Source organism: Capricornis sumatraensis, chromosome 6 (assembly GCF_032405125.1).
Source record: "Capricornis sumatraensis isolate serow.1 chromosome 6, serow.2, whole genome shotgun sequence".
In the NCBI taxonomy this organism is placed as follows: Eukaryota; Metazoa; Chordata; class Mammalia; order Artiodactyla; family Bovidae; genus Capricornis; species Capricornis sumatraensis.
The window spans coordinates 88,583,108-88,606,481 of NC_091074.1; the positions used below are offsets into that span (position 1 = coordinate 88,583,108).

Genomic DNA, 23,374 nt, shown 5'->3' on the forward strand with positions numbered 1-23,374 from the left:
CATTAGATCTCACCTCTTTATTCATATATTCAACATCTCACTGAAATGACTTCACAATATCATTAACATGGAACTTAAGAGACCTCTGACATACCTAGACTAGTGGTACTTACATTGTTGTTTTTTAAAAAAAACATGGGAGAACACTGTGTTTTTCAAATAAAGTAAGACTAGTAGCTAGCATTTACTGAGTGCTTACCATATGCTCGGCACTGAGTTAAGCATTCTATAAATCGATGACCCTATGAGAAGGTACCAATATCATCTCCATTTACAGGTGAGGAAACTGGGGCACAGAAAGATTAAGCCACCTGCCCAAAGACACATAGCTAGAAGTGGGTGAGCTGGGATACAAATTCAAATATTCTGGCTCCACAGTCTGTGCTCTTAGCCAACACTGGAACCCCAAACAGACAAATGACACAAGTGGTGTGTTCTGGTGGCAGCTCAGGTAGGGTGCCACCACCATTCTCTTCCCTTCAACAAAACCAAGAATATGTGATTCACCAATATCTCCCCATTTTAGGCCAGAGTAAACAAGGACTACAGGAGTGACATGACCTGTTTGTGAAGAGCTGGGATTAGAATCCCAGTCTCAGAGGTATTTTGTGGATATTATTGTCATTTTATCCCAAAGGGATATGGGAAAGCTCATGGAGTCAAGGACTGTTTACCAATTTGGGTCAGAATCCTACTGTTAGGTTGCTTAGATCTGCTGTTTGAAATTCTAATGACAGCTTGTTCCTTGTTCATAAATTCTCCTTCTCACTACTAACCTATGAGTAAGGACAAGTATACTACCATAGGCTTATTCACTGTTATTTTAGCAATTTGAGGTTAGTTAACTTTTCTTATATTTAAACCTCATAATATAACCTAAGACCTAAGCTCTTGGAGGATAGATAGGAACTTATTTTTGAATTCTCAGCCTCTTTCACAGCACCTTACACAGAGAAGAAACCACGTAACTGTGGATTCAATGATTTGCAATATTACCTTTTATTCCTTGTCTATTCAAAGAACTGAACAGACTAGAAATTAAACAGTTATGAAATAGTTAAAGATAACTGAGGAAAGAAGAGAGGAAGACTAACTCATAAACTCCACAATTAACTACTGATTTAAAAACAAACGGTAAGACCAGACATGAGAGAGAACAGACCTGTCCCCTTTTAACGGCCATCTCCTTTGGCGCCTCCTCTTTTGCTGAGTCCACATCCCCTGCAACATTATCAGTGTATTCCCAGACCACAGAGTCTTTCTCAATTTCTTTAAGGTTGAAATTTCCTAATTTGTTTAGTGAGAATCCTTCAATCTAGGAAAAATTAAACACACATTATAAGGCAGAAATGATTTTAAAACAATCAGAGCAGATCAATCCTGGAAGAAATGAAAAGTGACACAGTTCACTCAAAATATGAAAGGCATCTTTTATCAAAAGATTACCTTTGAGACATCTGTAAATTTAAAGAGATAAAAAATCAAGGTTTTGATTTGCAAAAGAAATGGTGATTTTTGGAAATAGTGAAGTGAAAGTTGCTCAGTCATGTCCAGCTCTTTGAGACCCCATGGAAAATACAGTCCATGGAATTCTCCAGGCCAGAACACCAGAGTGGGTAGCATTTCCCTTCTCCAGGGGATCTTCCCAACCCAGGTCTCAGGCATTGCAGGATTCTTTACCAGCTGAGCCACAGTGGAAGCCCTTTTGGAAATATTTTTTCGTAAATAGTCTAACAGACCACATCCTAGGCCTAAGGCCACGGTTCTGGTATAAAACCACCTAGGCCCAAACCTCACTCTCTCAGGCACTAGCTGTGAGACCTTCAGTAAGGTCCTTGTGTTCTTTTATGTCTCAGGTTCTTGTAAAAAGGGGTAACAGTAGCATCTCCTTAATGGGATAGTTAATGGAAAAAAATAATGGACATAAAGCATTCAGACAGGGCATGGCATATAGTAATTGCTAAATAAAGATAAAGTTTTTCTTTGGACATGGTTAAGATGCTGAAGAAAAGCATAGGCTCAAAAGGTCTAAGAAATGTGGAACAAATGTGAACAGATTTCTTTACTGTAGGTAGAGTGGGATTTTTCACAGCCTTTAAACATGCTAACGTACGTAACAAATTATGGATTAGGGTATGACTGTGGTAGCCTGATTCTCCAATGTATTTTCACATTAAATGGACAACTTCTGTGGTTTACCTGACAGAATAATCCTAAACCATAAGCTCCTCTGCTCATAAAAATTTCCTTCTAACTCAGGATGAAATGTGGTCGTTTCTAGGGCCTAGGTGGTGCTTCCCAGGTGGCTCAGTAGTAAAAAAAAGAGTTCATTTGAAATGCAGATGTGGGTTCAATCCCTGGGCTAGGAAGATCCCTGGGGGGAGGAAATGGCAACCCGCTCCAGCATTCTTGCCTAGGAAATCCCAGACAGTGGAGCCTATAACCCTTAGTAACTGTTCTGCAACTCTTCTATATTCTGTTCTATTTCTTATTCATTCTTTTCTTCGTCCTTGCTTTTCAGTTTAAGAAGTTTCTACTGAGTAAAGCTTACTGATTTTTTTTTTCCTCTAGAGCCCTAAGCATATTAAGTCATATTGTTAAAACTCCTGGTGAAATAATTCCAGTGCTTGCTCTGTTTCTTCAAACTATGACTTTGCCTTTTAGTATAATTTTTTTGTTGAAAGCTGGGTAAAACCCTGTGGTGTGAGGTTTTTTCCCTTTATCTGACTGGAGTCAGGCAATGTACTGTTGTAGCTGTAGATGTCAAGGGGCTATAACTTCTGTTGGTATCCTTGTTTTTGTCTCCTCTACTGTTTTTGGGTTTCCCAAGAGACTTCTTAAATGAAATCTTTCTACTATAACCTCATTATTACACAGGAGGCCGAATAATGCTGCGGTAAGCTGTGAAGAGAGGCGAGATATCCTATAGTTCTATGAGGTCTCAGTCTTTTAGTAAGACTGGATCCTGGGCTGCAACCGTCACTTCGTGTTTCTCAGTCCTGCCAATCAGAGGTGAGACAGGGAACAACAGAATGCTGGAGTCGGCTATTTTTCCTTGCCCCAGGTCAGTCAGGCCCTGATAAATCTCAAGGTGGCTCAGTTCAGTTTAGTTGCTTAGTCATGTCCGACTCTTTGTGACCCCATGGACTGCAACACACCAGGCTTCCCTATCCATCACCAACTCCCAGAGCTTGCTCAAACTCATGTCCATTGAGTCGGTAATGCCATCCAACCATCTCAGTCTGTCATCCCCTTCTCCTCTGGCCTTCAATCTTTCCAGCATCAAGGTGTTTTCTAATGAGTCAGTTTTTCACAACAGGTGGCCAAAGTATTGGAGTTTCAGCTTCAGCATCGTCCTTCCAACGAATATTCAGGACTGATTTCCTTTAGGATCTCCTAGCAGTCAAGGAACTCTCAAGAGTCTTCTCTAACACCACAGTTCAAAAGCGTTAATTCGGCGGTGCTCAGCTTTCTTTATAGTCCAACTCTCACATCCATACATGACCACTGGAAAAACCATAGCTTTGACTAGATGGACCTTTGTCGGCAGAGTAATGTCTCTGCTTTTTAATATGTTATCTAGGTTGGTCACAGCTTTTCTTCCAAGGACCAAGCGTCTTTTAATTTCATGGCTGCAATCACCATCTGCAGTGATTTTCGAGCCCCCCAAAATAAAGTCTCTTACTGCTTCCATTGTTTCACCATCTATTTGCCATGAAGTGATGGGACCAGATGCCATGATCTTCGTTTTCTGAATGTTGAGCTTTAAGCCAACTTTTTCACTCTCCTCTTTCACTTTTTCATCAGGAGGCTCTTTAGTTCTTTGCTTTTGCCGTAAGGGCGGTGTCATCTGCATATCTGAGGTTATTGATATTTCTCCCAGCAATCTTGATTCCAGTTTGTGCTTCATCCAGCCCGGCATTTCACATGATATACTCTGCATATAAGTTAAATAAGCAGGGTGACAATATACATCCTTGATGTACTCCTTTCCCAATTTAGAACCAGTCCATTGGTCCATATCTGGTTCTAACTGTTGTTTCTTGACTTGCAACAGATTTCTCAGGAGGCAGGTAAGGTCGTCTGGTTTTCCCAATCTCTTTAAGAATTTTCCAGTTTCTTGTGATTCACACAAAGGCTCTGGCATAGTCAATAAAGCAGAGTAGATGTTTTTCTGGAACTCTCTTGCTGTTTTGATGATCCAATAGACGCTGGCTATCTGATCTCTGGTTTCTCTGCCTTTTCTAAATCCAGCTTGAACATCTGGAAGTTCACAGTTCACATACTGTTGAAGCCTGGCTTGGATAATTTTGAGCATTACTTTGTTAGTGTGTGAGATGAGTGCAATTGTGGGGTTGTTTGAACATTCTCTGGCATTGCCTTTCTTTGGGACTGGTATGAAAACTGACCTTTCCCAGTCCTGTGGCCACTGCTGAGTTTTCCAAATTGGTTGGCATATTGAGTTCAGCACTTTAACAAGGAGGTTCAGTTCAGTTCAGTCGCTCAGTCGTGTCCAACTCTTTGTGACCCCATGAACGGCAGCACGCCAGGTCTCTCTGTCCATCACCAACTCCCCAAGTTAACTCAAAATCATGTCTACTGAGTCGGTGATGCCATCCAACCATCTCATCCTCTGTCATCCCCTTCTCCTCCTGCCCTCAATCTTTCCCAGCATCAGGGTCTTTTCAAATGAGTCAGCTCTTCGCATCAGGTGGCCAGAGTATTGGAGTTTCAGCTTCAACATCAGTCCTGCCAATGAACACTCATGACTGATCTCCTCTAGGATGGACTGGCTGGATCTCCTTGCAGTCCAAGGGACTCTCAAGAGTCTTCTCCAACACCGCAGTTCAAAAGCATCAATTGTTCCCCACTCAGCTTTCTTTATAGTCCAACTTGGTTCTGGTAAAATTGTTGCCTTTGAGGGCAGGCTTTTTCCTAAGACAGCAGAATGTTCTAGGCAATGTCAAATTGACAACCTTTTTCCTGGATAGAGGATTTTTCTTGGATCTTTACCCTGAGAACCTGGTGGGCATTTCTGGAGATAAAACTCATGAAATGAGCACCCTATGAGTGGGCCCTCTGCTGTTTTTCCACTTTCACGCTTATCCAAACTGAACTTCCAGAATCACAGTTTTCTTAGCCTGGTAATGGTTCCAGAGGCAGTATTCTGTTCCTGGGTTTCTGCTCTGACAAGTTATATACCTGTCTGTCTCTCCAACTTGGGGAACAGTGGTTTTTCCCATGACCCCACTTCTCTGAAAGATCTAGTAAGAGTTGTTGATTTTCAGCATGCTCAGCTTTTTTCTTTTTGTGAGGAATGGAGCGATGACTTCCAAGATCCTTATATGGCGCCCTGGATTGATCAACAATCAGTCAGAGATGTGCTGAGTGGCCAGAAAGAATTAAGGGTTCCATTTCTCTGTATTTTCCCTCTTTGTTCTTTTTCCCCTTATTATTTGGTGGCTCTAGGTCCTCTGCCCAGAAAGAGGAGTGGCTTTTCTACTAGTAAAGCCTTTACAGTAAAGCCACTGAAAAACAGGAACTCACTCTGGGTTGGTCATTTGCTTAATTTTGGGCTTCTCTCTAAAGTCTGTCTGAGTTTTTCAGTCTCCAGAGCCTTCAGGTTGTTATTTTATGCGTTTTGTTGAGAATTTACAGCTGTTATTTCCAGAAGGATCACTTGTTTAGGAGTTCAAACCTCCACCCAATAAGAGGAACTTGACTTTCTACTGAAGGGGAAAAGGACTACATCTGTTCTCCTATCTTGTTCTAGGAGTTCCACATTCATGATCTCATTTCAAAATTTCTCAGGTGACTCTTTCCCCAAGGCTCAGAGATTAAACAACTTGCTCAAGGTTATAAGGATTTTAGTGGCAAATCCTGGGTGACTTTCAGGGCTGGCAAGCTTTTAACACTTGACACTACTCTTCTTTCTACTGTATTATCTGGCATTCTTAAAGTGAAAATAATTGTTTCCTAAGAGTTAAGTTTATATAATCTAAAATAAGAATGATTCAAAGAAATATTTACTTGGAGACTAGTAAAATATTGTTGTAGGGGATAAAAGAGGCTAAGAAGACAGGGTTAAGCTAGTCATCATTCACAACTCACATATCAGTACCAAATGATAATAAAATGGAAATTTTAATTGGGAGTAAAAGGTCAGAGAGATAGTCTCCAACATGAAAGCGATCTGAGTAGGTTGGGAGAGAATGGCCAAAAGATTTTTGAAAACACAGATCAGAGCACAGAAATGTGATACTCTAAACTTCTTGACAAAGAATCTAATCTTATTCACCCATGTATTACTTTCAGGGCTTAGTACAATGACTAACATACAGAGTGATTTAAAGATTTTGAAGAAGTTAACAGTTTGGATACTTTCATACACATAATTTTGAGGTTTTCAATAGATTTTCTACATGAACAGTGATATATAATATCTGGCATGAACAAGGCACTGAATTTCTTTTCTGTATTTTTGCTGTATATTTTTGATTAATACTCTAGCAGAAACCAGCACACTGATACCTAACTAGTTTAAAAAGGTGAAGACTAAGATCACTTTGGGTCAGGCAGTAGTCTGCCTTATTTGATATATACAGTTCAATCCAGTGTTTGACCACTATATACTTTTGTCATTAAATTTGCAAAAACAAATGGCATAATCAAAACCAAATTCTGTCATCTTAGAGAACTTCTAGTATCACTGCCAAGGAAATAATACACTTGGCTATAGACAAAGGTATTCATGTTTCTCTTAAGCAAATCCTGAGGAGATTCCCATCACCAGAAGAGAAGCGCTTTTTCCCCCCTGCATCTTCACATCAGTGACAGATGCCCACTTCAGGGAAGATGAAGACACAAGAAAAGGCAGATTTCACTAAGACAGCAGTGATATGGCAACACAGCCAACCTCTTTCTCAGGCATTTTTTTGGCCCAGGAGTCCAACTGGTTTGGTTGTATCTTAAACTCCTATCTCTCTTGGATCAAAGTGAAAAGAAAACTTCAAAGACTTTTTCAAAGACTTTCGTATCAGACTTAGGTCTGATGAAAAGGGTTATTTGTCAACTAAGGGTTGACTTTGTTCTCTCACCCTTTTTCCCACCAGAACACACTAGCAAGGATACCCTGAATTTTTTCATTTCAGTACCGCAAGCACAAGGAGAACTCTCCTTAGGCAACTGGGTTGCAGCACAGCAGACTGCAATTCCTAGAGCCAGGACAGTGTTTCTGCTTCAGCCTTTGTTCTCAGGGCCTGCCTGATAAAGGTCCTTGCTTAATTCTCAACACATATAGTATAAAGAAAAAAATTCCCTAAAATCTTATTTTATATATATATAAGAACTACAGCTCTGGAACATCTCCTCATTAAATGATGAGAATCCTGCATATGGTAAGAAGACAAGCAGTTAAAATACTGGATGTATCTTTTACCAAGTGAAGCTTTTTATAAAATAAGGATATACATAAGACTTTTATCAAGGAATTTCACCTAGGGATTAAAAGTGAGGCATTTCAAGAGAATGAAAATAACCTCGTTTTGACTTTGAGATGGCTCCTTCTTAAATCTTACTATTTGAATAAATCAGCTCAACTTTAATTTATCCAGAAAGAAAGAGTGGTCACCTTACTGAAGTCTTATTCATCTTGAAGATTACAGCAAAATATTATTTAAGAGGTGACTTCTAAGTTCTGCATCTGTGGTATGAGTAGCAATCTCAGCACTTACATTTTCTTTTGTTTCACAGGGAACAGGGTAGAAAGAGAACAAAAAGACCAGTAAAAGAAAGTGATAGCGAACTGAATGCTTTCTACAGTCTGTCTGGAGGTGATATATAAATTCAAGTATCAAATTATAAAACTGTACCCAAAGAATTGTGTAGCAAATGATAATGTAGGTTCACATTCTCTTGTCTGTAAACCTCAAGATCATGTGCTCCATAAATTATAAGTTTCTTCAGTTTAGAAAAGTAACAGTCTTCCTAGCAGAGTATATGGCAGCATCTTGTAGCCAAATACATTAATATTTCAGCAGCAAGAGGCATGAATTTTCACAATAATAGGATAAATAAATTCATGTCAGTTCTGGTTAGGTTTTTAGACTTTGAAATTATGCTCAAGGGATTGTGGCTCCATAATAAAATCAATATTGGATACATAAGCAAAAAATGTTTTATACCCATGATCCTAGGTAAACAGGCAGAAGGGGTTCTTTCCTCTGTTGAAGAAAGAAAATGGCCATCAGAGCAAACACATAAGGTGGTAAACCTCCTTCTTCAGGGCGATCTATACTGCAAAGCTACAAATGAGAGAAAAGAGGATAAGCATTCTTTTGTACCAACTTGTCATTTATGCAATTTGGTCTAAAATCTGTTAATTCATTTCCATTTATCACGTGATTTACTCTTCAAAATGAAATTCCACAATGACAAAATACCCAACTTCCTTATACTTGTGTTGTAAACACATACTGTGGTTTTCAGTGAGTTTCCACTTCAAATTTTTCATTTAACTAAACTCACTTGTGAAAGGCTCTAAAAATCTATTTATTTTTTGATATCCATGGTAAATCCATTCACTTGGTTCAAAAACTTGTTAATGAAGTAAAAATAATGATTCCATCCCAAACATAAACCAATTGGCTTTGCTCAGTTTAATGGCCCCCCTCATGCTTAGCTGCTACCTCGAAAATGCATGCTTTGGTCAGAAACGTAATTAGAGGAAAGAAAGCAGGCAAACCAATTAGCACTAGGAGAAAATAAGAACTTAGTGATGAAGTAGGAGGCTGCTTTCAAAGCACACCATATTGTGACTACCAATTCACTCAATTAAGAGTGGGGCATCCTCTGTCTCTGTTGCATCTTCGACTCAAGCAACAGGAATTATGTGTTGTCACTGCCATGTCCTAACCCATAAAGCTTTTGGCTTTTTTCTATACAGAATCTCAAGTTTATAATCGTGATGGGACCTTACATTTTGGAGAAATGTGATGCTCTCGTGTTCATCTGAGCATTTCATTAGGATACCATGTTTAAAATACTGTAGAAATGTAAAGCAAGATCAGATAGCGGCTTTCATTTTTTGGGAATCTTTGGGTATATTATTGGGGCTTCCCAGGTGGCTCAGTGGTAAAGAATCCACCTGCCAATACAGGAGATGCAGGTTCGATCCCTGGGTTGGGAAGATACTTTGGAGGGGAAAACAGCAACCCACTCCAGTATTCCTGTCAAAATTCCACGGACTGAGGAGCCTGGAGGATTGCAGTCCATGGGGTTGCAAAGAGTCAATGTGACTGAGCAAGGGTTTATCACTGGATGGTATAAGAGGCTTTATCTTAACTCTCCTGTATCTGAGACTCACTTCAGGAAACTAGATAAAATGTAAACGTGTAGGCTATACCTCAGATTTGACCTACAAATCTAATTATTAATAAGTATCATAAATCATTGATCTTTTGAACAATATGCTATAGTCAAACAGAAACAGTAAGTTTTTCTTTCTATATACATTAAAATTTCTAATACTCAAGATGCCAACTCTCTTGATGTCTATAAATATGCATCCAAACATTTAAGATTAAATGAACCATGTAAAAATCAAAGTGTACTGCTTAAGCATACGTAGAATGTATTCATTCATTTAAAGAACTCAAACCTACCTTTGCCCAGTACCTAAATGCAATTACCAGAGGAACCAGCTTTGATTCTAGTTTTCCAAGGGCAGTTAAATGATTTGTTGTCAGACAAGCATTTTCATTTCCTGCGCTCACTTTACAAAGAAGACCACTGGTGGGGGGTAGAGTGTGACAATGAGAAGGAAAAAGAGAAAGATAAAGTGTTATACAGGTATCAGGTTTCTTTTACACTACCATCAACTAATTTACACTGATAATAAATACCTTAAAAATGAAAATAAAAAACTCATTAAACCTTTATGGGTCATTTAAATAACTGGCTTAAAAAAGATAGGGCAGCTATTTTCTGGGTAAACTTTATTTTTTAAGAACCAAAACTGTCACATTTTCTTATATTAAAACAGTTTTTAGGGGGAAATGCAAAGAAGTATAAAATGTTTCAAATGGGAGTATAAATTCATCTTAGTAGGAGCAAAAGTGTTTTCTCTAGCTGGAGGAATCTGCTTGATGGTGACTCATTACAGCCTACAAACCACCCATCTACAGTGGGAATGGGAGTGTTTCCAGATGGAGAGAGAGAGCTGGGTGAAGTCATACCAACTGTTTTCAGTACTGTTTAAAATGCTGCTAAAAAGAATGGGAAATAAAGGTGATCAGAGCAAGTAACTATTTGATAGTTTTTTTTTTTACTGAAATGGATCAAAATGCTTCCTTTCTATACTTTTTCCTTTTAAGTACTTTTCTTCTTTTTAAAATAAAATACCTTTTCCTCTTGGGTTAAACACCAACAGTAGAGAGAGAAAGCTAATAGCAAGCTTATGAAATTAACTACATAGGAGCTTGTAATTCTAGAAACTGGACACTAATATGTAGTAAAGTACAAGTGCTTTTGGCAAGCTGATACTTAATAAACAGCTAAAAAAAACAGAGACCTTTGCTTTTCTCTGCACACCACCACTGGCACCCGAGCATGGAAATCTGCATCAACATCAATAAAAGAGTCTGAAAAAGAAAAGAATATTACACAGATTAGTTAATTAAGCCTTTGTTTAAAAGCACAATTAGATAAAGTACAAGTACCAGCTGCGTATCATCTGTTGGGTCTTTTGAAAGACCATTATGCAATAAAGCTCTTAAGAGATGATTATGAAATAAAAATGACTTGAAAAGGAAAAAGTATTATATTCAACAATCAAGTAATCACATTAATTTAAAACTCTTATTTTACAAAATTAATGTCTGATTAGAAATGGCTACATTATTGAACTAGAACATTTAAATGTTAGGTCACTAACATAATTATAAATACGGACAGGACAATAAAAAACAAAACTGCTGCAAAAGCTACTAAAACATGTGGGATCAAAATACATACTGACTGAAGTAAGAAGAAAAGTTTAAACATTTCATTCAGTCAAAACAAAAAGGATGGGAAAGACTAATCCAGGGATGAGACAATTTAACCAGGCCTATGGAAAGCACACAAGCTGTCAAGTCCCAGTTGGACATTACTTTGGACATATGATAACATACCCGGGAATAATTATTTGTTGATTCATTAATCTGAGTTGAGTCACACTATTTATTATTCATAAAGTATTAATTTGAGCCATGGAATACAGATGAACATCCTTTGGTTTTAACTTCAAGAGTAAATTTTACATATTTTGACTCTTATCAGTCTTAGGCTAGGGCCTGTATAATCTTTACAAGTTGTGACATTATCACCAAGCAAAAAGCTTTACTTCCAAGATAGTTATTCTGCATAGCAGAACAACTAACAAGACTCCAATTAACCTGCTAATAATTCATGGGCATTTGCTTTAGTTTTTTGCTTGGCTATTACTCATATAAGTAAATCAAAAAACATGACTTCCTATTTTCAAAGCTTGAAAAATAAGATATATTTAAAATTATAGACAAAAGAAAAATTTAACAACCAAATGTGGAAAGAATTTGGCCTTACCATTGTTCTTTAAACATTCTTGGACAAGTAAGAGAACATCTGGCTGAGACATCTAGGAAACAAATCAATGAATACATCAAATAATTCATAAGTACTTTGGCTTCACTGAGATAACACACAGTCATCTGAAGTTACCCAAATGCCTCTCCAAACTAGAAAGCACCTTACTACCTGAGTAAAGGAACTAATCATTGTGCTATGTGCACACAGTCAGACACGGAGAGATGAGCACTGAAAGATGATGACTGTGGGCAAAAAGAGACTGACTACTCAGTTAACTCCTGATTCACTAATTCATGAGTTAATTAGCCTCTCAGCAAATCTCCAAGTTGTGGCTGCTGCTGCTGCTGCTGCTGCGTCGCTTCAGTCGTGTCTCACTCTGTGAGACCCTAGAGACGGCAGCCCACCAGGCTCCCCTGTCCCTGGGATTCTCCAGGCAAGAGTACTGGAGTGGGTTGCCATTTCCTTCTCCAATACATGAAAGTGAAAAGTGAAAGTGAAGTTGCTCAGTCGTGTCTGACTCTTCGCAACCCCATGGACTGCAGCCTACCAGGCTCCTCAATCCATGGGATTCTCCAGGCAAGGGTACTGGAGTGGGCTGCCAATGCCTTCTCCGAAGCTGTGGCTAGAAGCTGTCAAACTGTTAATACTATACTATTATTCTGTGAGACTACTTCAACAGATTGCTTACTGGTGTTCACTTCTGTCTTGCCTTTCTCTAATCCTTGCTACACTGGGAACCAAAACCACTTAAAACCACTTAGATCCAGTCCTGACCATTCTTAAAACTCTCTGTCTGGCTACTTAATGCCCTTAGGTCAAAATGAAATTCCAGGTTCCTGTATTTTGGGATCCAGGCTACATCTCTATCCTAATCTTATGCTCCTCTTTCTCTAGGTCCCTTCACAGCCCTAACAATTTTCCCTTTAGCTCCTTGAACAGGCCATGCTCAATGCCTGCATATGATGTGCTCTAAAGCCAAAACACTCCTTCACTCTCTCCATTTCTTTTCATCTTTTAGAGTTCAGCTTAAATGTTATCCATTCAAAGGGGCATCAGGACTGCTTGTTTTCTGTCACAGAACCTTGTTTGTCTGAATTGCTCTTATTATAATTAATTATCTATACATAATTACTTATCTCCTTCACTAGGTATGAATTTCATGAAGAAGCAATCATATTTTTTTTGGCCTCTAGAACCTAGTATAGTCTTGGCATATCACACAGACCTGAGGAATGAACGAATGACATGAAATCAAAATAACTGCCATGCTGCTAAAATATTAATTAGAATTTAAGGTTAAAAGAAAAGTAAAATCTTGGTCAACTGACCAGGTAGCTATAGCAATTGGGGATGGCAAGGAATGAGAGAGTGTGAAATACAAAATCGGGGGGAGGAGGTCAGAAATCTTTATTTCTATTTTTAAGCAGTAACCCAAGTAAATGGGCATAAACCATTTGCAAACTGGCCTGCAGGAACCACCAGTAAGTTAATGAATAACCTATTAAAGTGCCTTCCAGTTTTAAAGTTCTGACTCATCAACATCTTTCTGAACCATGTTTAAACCAGAAATCTAGGCTAGGTGCAGTTCTTCAAAAGTGTAATTATTTTTACAAGGTGGGTGGATGTAAGAGGAAACTCAGGAACAAATCAAGCTTGCAGGTCTTAAATGTTTACATGTATGTATGGAGGTGTGTGTGTATATATGTGTGTGTGTGTGTCTGTGTGTGTGTGTATGTGTGTGTATATATACCACACCCGTTTGAAATCTGAAATCCTTCTCTGCCACTGCAAAGTTGAATTGTCAAGATAATTGTCAAGATAATGTAATCTTTTCAAGTTAATAGAGCTAAGTAACACCATCAGATTCACATGGTTAAAAAAAACCAGTGTTTGAAGAAAGCATGAAAGATATGTAGAAAAGAAGAAATACTCTTTAAAAGTGAAGGTATGCAGAAGAACATTAAAAAAGATTTTTCAGGAGAAAATTATACTTTTAAAAACAAAGTAGTTTTAGAAAAAAAAATTACACTTAAACTGTCCTCAAACATCTAAGATATATCCACATATACCTCAAATTTAGAGGAAAAAAATAGAACTTCCATACCACTCTGTGAAAATTCTAACATTTATTTTGTACTTACAATGGCTGGAAATTGAATGTCAATGTTTATATCCGAATTTTTGAAACCCAATCTGCTACAGGATGACCCATATAATCTCAGAGAACAATCTAAAAAAAAATTTTTTTTAAATAAATAGAAGTCATTTATAAAGTAAAATTTCTCAAAAGTTAATGCAAGACACTGCTATTTCAGAAATGGAACCATCAATTAAAACTACACACAAAAGAAAAACAGTATTCAAGTCTGGCACAATGAAACGACACGAATGCGTGACTCTTTGCTCTTGCTTTCACTTTTATTTTACTTAAAAGGGAAGACTGCATTGAATGCAGTTTACTTTAATAGCCACTCTTTTCATACCAGTTGTAAAATACATTAATACTTCCTTTATTCACATTTTGCAGAGAAAATACTAACTAAAATGATTTTTAAAATATGGAAGTCGAAAAGAGATGTCTAACTTTGTTATATGTTTATAAACCTTGGAGTACACTGAAGAGTTAATGCAGATACTTCATTCACCTTTTTGAAAGCAAACACAGGTGTAATTTAGTGTAAAGATCATGGTTCAGTAAAACAATAATCATAAAAATCAGCATTATATTATTTTCAATATAAATACTCCTTATATTATGAACAAAAAGTTTAACATAATACAATCTTTTCAGGAAAACTTTAGAAAGTGATTTATCACTGATATAACTTAAAATGTTAGGCAGCAAGTGAGTCACTCTTTAGAGGAAAATCTGTGTATGGGTACCACGTATGTTTATTTTATGGCATTTTCCCCCCAATGTTTTACTACTGTTGGGCCAAAAAAAAGGAACTTTGTATCTCTTTTCTTTCCCAGGTTAAGTCAAGTAATTTATTTGGGTTTTAACAATTTTTCCAAGACAAAGTACACTCAATTTTACAATGGAAATCTATGACAAAAATCAAAATTACAAATGACATCTCAGGAGCTTGTCTACAACATCAAAGATGAGATACCTTATATAAGGAAATGAATAGATTCTTGTTCTTTATTTTTTCTGAACACAAATATATGAATATGAATCATACTATGTGAATATTTCAGTAAAATGAATAGTTTGATGGGTAGTACAATGATAAATTCAAATAGTGATTTCAACCCTGGCTGTGGATTAGAATCACTTGTGGAGCTTTCTATAAAAAAATAGTCTTTCATGGCTCCACAGACATAACTTGGAAACATCAATTCAATAGTGCACAAAATTTATTATACATTAGTTTCAAAGCTCATTTTAGATGGTGCAATTCTTTTAAGCATGGTTAAACAGAACCTTTTCCGGAAACAGATAACTTGAAAATGACTCCAGGACACTTTATTTTAACTCAAAATATTCTGTCAATGTACATAGGTAGAAAGATGTGGTGATCATTTTGTAATGTATACAAAATATTGTTATCACTATGCTGTATACCGGAAACTGATATACTGTAAGTCAATTATACTTCAACTAAAAAAGGAACTGAACTGAGAGATGGAAAATAGAAAGGTAAACAAAACACATACACAAGAGTCCCACGGTGCTCTAATAATATGGGACATGTAAACGAACACAATGAAATTCACAATGAAGACAGGTTACTAACAACATATGTAAAAGTCTTTGCTACCCTAGGGTAAGCCAGGAAAAACAAAAACATAAAGATCTGCAGTACAAAAACATAAAAAACAAAAAATTGAGAGCTTTAGAACATGGTAAGTTGATTTCTATTAGGCAAAAATTACTAATGGTAAGAAAAATGAATGGGGTATTTTAGGTAGCTAAAAAGAAAAACAAATCTAGAAAATACCTGGTAACTTGTGTTGGAACACATTTTCCATGATACGTTTAATTTCTAGTCTCTGTTCCAAGTTCTCATTGTGTAAGCCAAACTCCTGTACCACTTTGTCAATGGCAATACCAATTGCATTTATCTGGGAGGGTGTAGGCGGGGGTAACGTGGTGAGCAACTCTTCCTCTTGCTTCTCCTTTTAAGATCAATGTTGAGATTAAAAATGACTCACACCATTTTTACCTTCTACCAGTCACTGAGACAACACCCTGCACAGTACCCTCGAATATTTTTCTCAGCCCTCCTTTTCCCTTTAGCTGTGTTAGTCTTCATCTTATCAAACACACACACACTTCTTTATGCACATAAAATAGAGGGAAGGGAGGAATAAGGAAAAAGTGTAAGGAAAGAACATTAGAAACAGTAATGGCGTATTATTTACTTTGTTATTATTGGCATAAGGACACATATCTAGGTCCTAGCATTGGCTTCATTCGTCCTGATACTGTCCTAAGGAAATTCACAAGACTACCCAGCAAAACATATCTGACCAGTATAAAGTATTCTGGTTAACATAAATTCAGTAATATAAATAACCAAATTATTAGTATCACAGTCTTAAGGAAAGTCATAAAGATGACAAGTAATAATTGACAAACATGTATGTTTAGGTTACTTTACACTTACCTTAATGTTTTTCTTGTGCCTCTTCTCTTTGATATGCTTATGAGCAAATGCAATGGATTCAATTAAAACATCACAAAGTTTGCAGGTGTACTTTGCTGTAGGGTAGTTTCTTGGTCGCTACAATTTGAAGAGATTTACAGACATGTATATATTTGTATATAAATACATATTTAGAGAGACATGTAGAGAGAAAGATGTACAGAGACAAAATACAGGTAAACAAAAGCTGGCCAGAAGATGATTTCCTGGACACTTATTAAATTGTTAATAAATTACTGTCACTATCATTATGCTAATAATTGTTTTTTAAAAGAAATTCTAAAAAAAGAAAAAGAAACTTTATTAAATCAAACTGAATATCACTTTTGATCTATATAATTCATGAAAGCACATGTTCGATTAGTAACATAGTTTAAGCCAAAACAAGGATTTTAACTAACAAATAAAGCTGTTACCCTTTTCAGCCTGTCGATGCAGTCTCTTTTCAGCCGCTCCTCAGCCTGCTGTAAGCCCAGCAGCTCCTTCGTTGAAAGCACAGACTCATCGATCACAGGGCCTTCCAAGTCTCCATCCTGTTCATTTTCGTCATTTCTAGTTCTCCGTGGCTTCCGAGGTCTGGACCTCGGTTTCTTGTTTTCTTAAGTTAGGGGGAAAATATTGGCGATACTGAATAACCCCAAGCCAAAAGCAGAACTTACATATTTATTCATGAAATCACGTGATAGCTGAATGACACCTGAACACAGAGCAAAAGGGAAGGTACACCTCTCCCATGGATAAAAAGCTTAAATGCTCATTAAGCACCTCAACATGTGGATACACTAATCCACAGAAGCCATCTTTTTGGAAAACAAAAGACTTCTACTTCAACCATAAAATCTGATTCTATCATTTCTTCCTAGCATACTGCTGAGTTTACTCAAGCAATAGTAAAAATTATTACTTGAAAGCAAGTACATCAGTAATCCTAATGTAATGAATATATCATAATATAACATATAATGTACATATATTTAATAATTTCTAATATACCTGTAAGGATACTTGGTATTCAAAAGAAAACTGTCCACATTTGCTTTCATTTTTTGTAAGTAAACAACCCCACTGGAGTAAAGATGGACTGTATTATCTCCAAAGAACTGAGAATACAACTTCATTCTTATCTGGAGTGAAAATCCATCACTGAACTGTAAATCGGGCAATCATAGAATTGGGCCCTCCCCCATGTTAACCTCAAGAAATTGAAGCCAAAATTTTATTTACTGAAGATAACTATTAACCATTTTATCTTTACTTTCATTTTAACTTCTTTGATGAGCCTGCACAGAGCACATTTCAAATGAAAAAACAAAAACAAATTAGCAATTGAAATAAAAGCTTTCTGCAAGTACAGACTAACTCATCTGCTTATAAACTCTGCTGTTAGTTCTATAGTCCTCATAAGTAATAAACAAATCTGTTCCTTTTTTAAGACTTAGGACTTTTCAACCTCAGTAAAACTGAAGACGTTTGTGCAATTCATCTACAAAAAAAAATGTTCTAAATAGCTTCGGTAATTTCCATCAAGTTCTGAAAATGAAGTTGCTAGTACCATATAAAAGTAAAATGAAATTCATTTCCTCAATTAAAATTATGATTAAGTGGACTGAATAGTTTTTAAATGGCTTACCAAAAACTATTCTCTGAATATATAAACCAACTGAAATGCTCTGCATGAAGCAGCTGCCATGACAGGTTTTCAGTGGAACTCATTACTTGTAGAGCAGGTACAATGAATCAGTTGACTGAAAAGAAATTATGTCAGGAAAGGGAGGTATAGGACTCTTAATTTTTAAAAAAGCTATCACCAACAGATCTGAAGGAAAAGCAGCATGCAATGTACTCAAACTACCCTGAGAGGAATATAATGAAATTCTGCAAACAGCTTTGATATTATGATAAAGCAGCAATTAAAAAAATAAAGAAGTATTAGGACAAAGTTTTTATTTTAATAGTAATCAAAATGGACCAAACAAAATAGTAAAAGACAAATAGTTAAAATCAGTCTATTGCTTTTTAACACTCCCCCTATTCACAACTAAATAAGCACAGTCTTTTAAGGGTAGTACTCCTGGTCTGCATAAAGCTTTGAGATAAGCAATTCTTTTAACTCAGAGGTGTGTCTATTCTAATTTGTTTATCATTACAAACTCTGAATAACTGCATCTAACTTTAGTATTCCGGGCAGGAGTTTCTTAGGCAAAACTCTCTTTAAAGATTTACACTGAAACATGTAACACAATCAGAAAAATTCACTGTTGGTTCACCAAAACAAAAATTGATATGGAACCAAATTACTTTTTCACTTCTCTCGATTACAAAGGCTTCTCGCTATATTTGCTATGTAATTTTTCTAGAAAGAGTAACTTTAATTTCTCTCCAAAAGTACAGTTAACTTATTTTACAAAGAGAAGTGGAGGGCTGCAGAAATTTTGCCTGATGATGACAACTGCAGCTACCAATACTGAGTATTTTTTCATGCAACAGATGCAACGTAAGCACTTCAGGTGGCTTCAGATTAATCTCTAAAGTGATCCTATCATGGATGCTAATATTATCCCCAGGATACAGATGCATAAAATGCTGGTCCAAGAAAGTATCTTGTCCAGGCATACATGACTAAAGCAAATAAAGGGATTTGAAACAGAGATTAGAGCATGGATGGAATTCTGAAATTCATCTATCTAACAATACAAGAAAAATCCTTTCTTGTAGGAAAGCTATTCACATCTAAAATATAGAACTCCCTTTTACTTTGTAAAAAAAATTAAAAATAAAAATAAATTAACCAGAACTGACAAGGTTATACAAAATCCTAAACTGAATTTCATAGTCCTGCATGGTAAAAACAGTCAAATGAAATCTCATTGGAGGGAATCGAGGAAGGCAAAGCTGGGTATTGCTAAAACAAATTTCCATAATTACTTAGAGGAAGACTACCTGGCTCCTCCCAGGCTCTAGGTAGTAATATGTATTCTCTACATACAGTATTCCAAGTTTCTCATATTTTATTTGAATATGGTCCATTATTCCATTTACAAAAGACACATGAATTTGAATGGATGTTTCCAGCTAAGATCATTAATGGCACTGTCCTAACTATATTAAGTTGGCAATCTAGGATATTTGAGGAATGAAGTAGGTAGGAGCAGTAAAGTGAACTGGAAAAGAGAAACTTAGTATCAAAAAACAAAGCAATGCTACGATAATTTTCATTACATCTTTTCATATCATTTAATAAGAACCTTCGTTATTAAGGTATTCAGTTCAGTTCAGTTCAGTCTCTCAGTTGTGTCCGACTCTTTGATTTAAGAAAATTTCAGTTCCTTTAATGAGAGCCTTTTAAGGATACTCTGAGTATCCTTAGGTTATACTTTAAAGTTTATAAAAGTTTATACTTTAAACTGAACTTGTTGCTACAGTAAGTAATATTATGCCAAAGCTTAATATTTTCTTTGCGAAGATTTTTAAAGGAATAAAAACTGAACAGTCCTTAATTTCCAAACTGAAAGCAAACACCTGTAATTTCATATAGAGAAAACATTGGCATTTTGGAATGACTTCAACAAAAAGATAGTAAAAAACGCAGGTCCCTTTCAATATCACTTAAGGTTTCCTTTTAAGACTAGACAGGAATACAGAAAAACTGATTTTCAGTCTCTTATAATATCTATCTGGTGGCAAACTTTTGACCTGTAAACCTTTCTTTTTATAATGCTGCTCAAAAAGCAACCTTTTCTTAAAGACCAACAATTGGTAACTAAATTAAAATGTCCATATCCCACTTGGACACAGTAATAAAGAACTACTTAAATATACACAAACTTCAAAAGCCCAGAAATTTTGAATACATGTTCATTTCTCTCTGTCAGATTCCAGGTCAGTGAGGCTGAGTTCATGGCCAGAGCAGCACAGTACATGATTTCAGTTCCACTTCCTCACCTACCACTTTGCGTAAACAAGTGGGGACAAATTTAACCTCACCGGAGACACAGCTACCTGCTCTGTAAAACTGTGATTCTACCTTTGATACATCATGACAGCACTGCAATTCCTTCAAGTTCTTTTCAGCTTAAAGATTTACAAGGCTGTTTGATTCTTCTGTTTCTCTGCTACGTGGACAAAATCTATTTGTTTTTTGGAAGAAGGGATAAATAACAACTTTGGGGCAATTATCAAGCACATAGGATCCTTAGAATTGGGTTTTGGTTTTATTGAAACTAAAAGGCAAAGCTTTTAACTGAATTTCCAATTTTTTAACCAATGTTTTTCAACCTGTTTGCCATGTTCACTTTTGAGGAAAAAAGAATCTTGTACTCTCCTCCTCGAGACATTGATACTTCACACAAAAAAATGTGTATCTCTCTGTACCAGGAGATACATGCAGTCTATACTATGTTTTTGTATCAAATAAGTTTTTAAGCTTTACATTCCATCATTTATATTATGGATACATACATAATTCAAGTACAAAATTACAATATATAATTTAGAAAACACATACATACCACTCAGAAATTATGATATATCCCTAGGGGGATATGATCACCCTCTTCTGTAAAAAGCACCAATGGGAAACATACTTTTACTAAGGTAAAACGAGCCTTGTGGCAAAGTTAACTTTTAAAGGGATCAATATATGCAGTGTGTTGAAGCTTCCCAAATAACATGATTATCCTTAAAATAATCACATTAAATAAGACAAAACTATGAAAAATTGGAACTGCATTGCTGAAAATAATAAAGCTCCTCTGAATGAAAAATAAGACATTGCTGACTTCAGGGTTGTAACTTGACAAGTTGGAAACATTACCAGGGCTTCCCGCTTCCATTTCTGACATGGTGTCCAGGTTTGTCAGCTCTTTATGAAATAGTCGTCTTACAGTTCTGCAGCCTCTTCCATCTTGCCACCTATATCCATCTTCACTTTCCTGAAAAGAGTCTCTTCTTGGTCGGTTTATAACAGGGATTCTAGGTCCAGGTTTGTATTCTCTCCAACTGTCTGAATTACTGGCAAGTTCATCAGATAGCCATCTCTTACTCTGATCTTTGTGGTTGTCATTGATCCAAGTGGGTTGACTGTAAATTGGGTTCTTAAATGCATATGGATTGTTAGAAACAGCATACGGTCCTTTTCTGGGAGTATTCCCATAGTTCCCTGGTGTTACTTTTTTTTTGGGAAGGCCTTTTTCCATTTTACTGCTATGGCCTTTAGCATAATCATCCATTATTACATAATCTTGTTGGGGGTGACCCCTTCTGAAATCCTCATCATCTGTAGTTCCTCGCTCTTTAGGACGCCTCACAAAATAAGGTTTTGTGGCATCTCCCATGGTCTTTGACTTCAGTTTTCTTCCTCTTCACCTGAAAGAAGGTGTTTTGGAGAAACATCAAACTATCAATATAACAAGGCATCATATCAAATTCACAAAATATCACACACTCATTGTACAGATGTATAAAAGCCTGCAAGAAACCCTTTTCCTAATTTCCATCACATTCCAATAATCAATGCATTACATTAGAAGTGGGAGGCTTACTTTTATAATATCTTCATAGAAACTAGTACTATTTAATATGAAGATGAAAACTAAATGTCTTAAAAACTGTAATATTAAAAAGTCACTCATACCAAGCTGGTTGGCGTTTACCTATATAACGAAAGCTCTTTTCTTCAGAACCTTTCCCCCAGCCAAAAAAAACAAATACCCCACCCCGAGCCTATACTTCAGAGAACTCCCCAGTCTTTTGAAAAAACAAGCTGGCAATTACTTTCAAGTGTTAATAGAGAGTAACCGAAACTTTGTGGAGGCAGTACATCTCTCGACTTCACTTTTCAGTCCCTTCTCGGTACCCTGGGGCCTCGGCTCCGCTCGTCACTATTCAGACCGACAGGCTCCGATCGCTTGGGCTACGGAGAGCCTGGGCTTCCGACCAAGGCTCCGCTCCGGTCAGAGGGGCTGGCTTTACGACTAAGGGTCAACTCCCGCTAACCACTCCAGTCCTCATTTCCCCACCCCAAACAACTTTGGTTTTGTCATGAAACAGCAATTCTCCTTCCTCGATCCCCAAGTGACCGCTCCACCCCGGATCTGCCTCAGTTTCCATCCTTTGAGTCGGAGACAGAAAAACAGGAGGCGTCTCAGCACTCCTGGCCACGAAGCCACCGCGGGGACCAGGAAGCAGGAAGTGACCTGCCTCCTCGATGGGGTTCCGGGGTCCCCCCCAGCCGGACAGGGGGTTGGGGGCGAGTGCCTCCACCCCGATCCCTTTTCCTCCAGTCCCCGCAGGGTTTGACACAAAGTGAAGGTGCGGACTCAAGCCTGAGAGCTCAGTCCTCGCCGGCCTGGGGGATCCCTGGTCCTCGCAACTGAGGCGAGGAGGCCGGCAGAGGATGGAGTCAACGTACCTCTCGGGCCAGGCCCGCCCTCAACTCTGGAGACCGGAGAACCCACCGGAGAGCCACCGCGGACGCGAGTCTGAAAGGGACACAGGGGAAGAGGCGCCCAGGAACACTCACCACCTCCGCCGCGGCCCCCCGCCTCTTCCTGTCCCGGCCGGGCTCCCTCTCCGTGTTTTCCTTCAGCCCCACTTCCGGCGCTCAGCGCTGTCTCATTGTGCGCGATTGGGAGGCGGCGGTGCCCCGGCCCGAGCGCTCTGTCGCGCACGCCGGAAGTGCCCGCCTCACCCGGAGGGCCGCCCACCGCCCCGCCCCTCCTGCTTCCGCCGTCGCAGACGCTGCTGCGCCCCCGCGTTTAGTGGGTGTCGGGGGTTCGGTCGGGTTCGGGGCTTCGGCTATCAGTTCTTGTTCGCTTGGAGGTGTCCTTACCTCGCTTCCTCTTTCTCCTGGATCTCTAAAGCACCGGGAAAGCGTTCGGAGGAAGCCTCTGGTTCTCCACGGGGAGACGCGGGGCTCGTGGTCTGGGCGCAGCAATACGCCCGGGTCGGCTCGGAGGCTCGGCTTTACCCCTGGATGCTTGGGGTTGTCTGTGAGCAAGTTCAGCCTGGGTCTGAGGCCCCGTAGCGCTTGCTGTTTTTCTGATAATTCGAATGATTGACCGTCTTTGTGAGGTCTTAGTTACCGACTCTCTAGAAACGCTAACGTTGAAGCGTCC

General features: G+C 38.0%; 1 protein-coding gene across 1 annotated transcript in view; it reads right to left on the reverse strand.

The window, feature by feature from the left end:
• TUT7 (terminal uridylyl transferase 7) overlaps window positions 1-22,874 on the reverse strand; it is a 58,147-nt gene extending 35,273 nt beyond the window's left edge. Inside the window, exons 1-11 of the mRNA XM_068973669.1 lie at window positions 22,780-22,874; window positions 21,073-21,623; window positions 16,676-16,857; window positions 16,221-16,337; window positions 15,552-15,729; window positions 13,749-13,837; window positions 11,605-11,656; window positions 10,571-10,640; window positions 9,663-9,789; window positions 8,184-8,303; window positions 1,163-1,315 (exon numbers count right to left, since the gene is read on the reverse strand). Coding sequence (XP_068829770.1) covers window positions 1,163-1,315; window positions 8,184-8,303; window positions 9,663-9,789; window positions 10,571-10,640; window positions 11,605-11,656; window positions 13,749-13,837; window positions 15,552-15,729; window positions 16,221-16,337; window positions 16,676-16,857; window positions 21,073-21,592 — 1,608 coding nt within the window. The 5' untranslated portion in view covers window positions 21,593-21,623; window positions 22,780-22,874. The remainder of the gene's footprint in view (window positions 1-1,162; window positions 1,316-8,183; window positions 8,304-9,662; window positions 9,790-10,570; window positions 10,641-11,604; window positions 11,657-13,748; window positions 13,838-15,551; window positions 15,730-16,220; window positions 16,338-16,675; window positions 16,858-21,072; window positions 21,624-22,779) is intronic.
• Window positions 22,875-23,374: the final 500 nt, after the last annotated feature.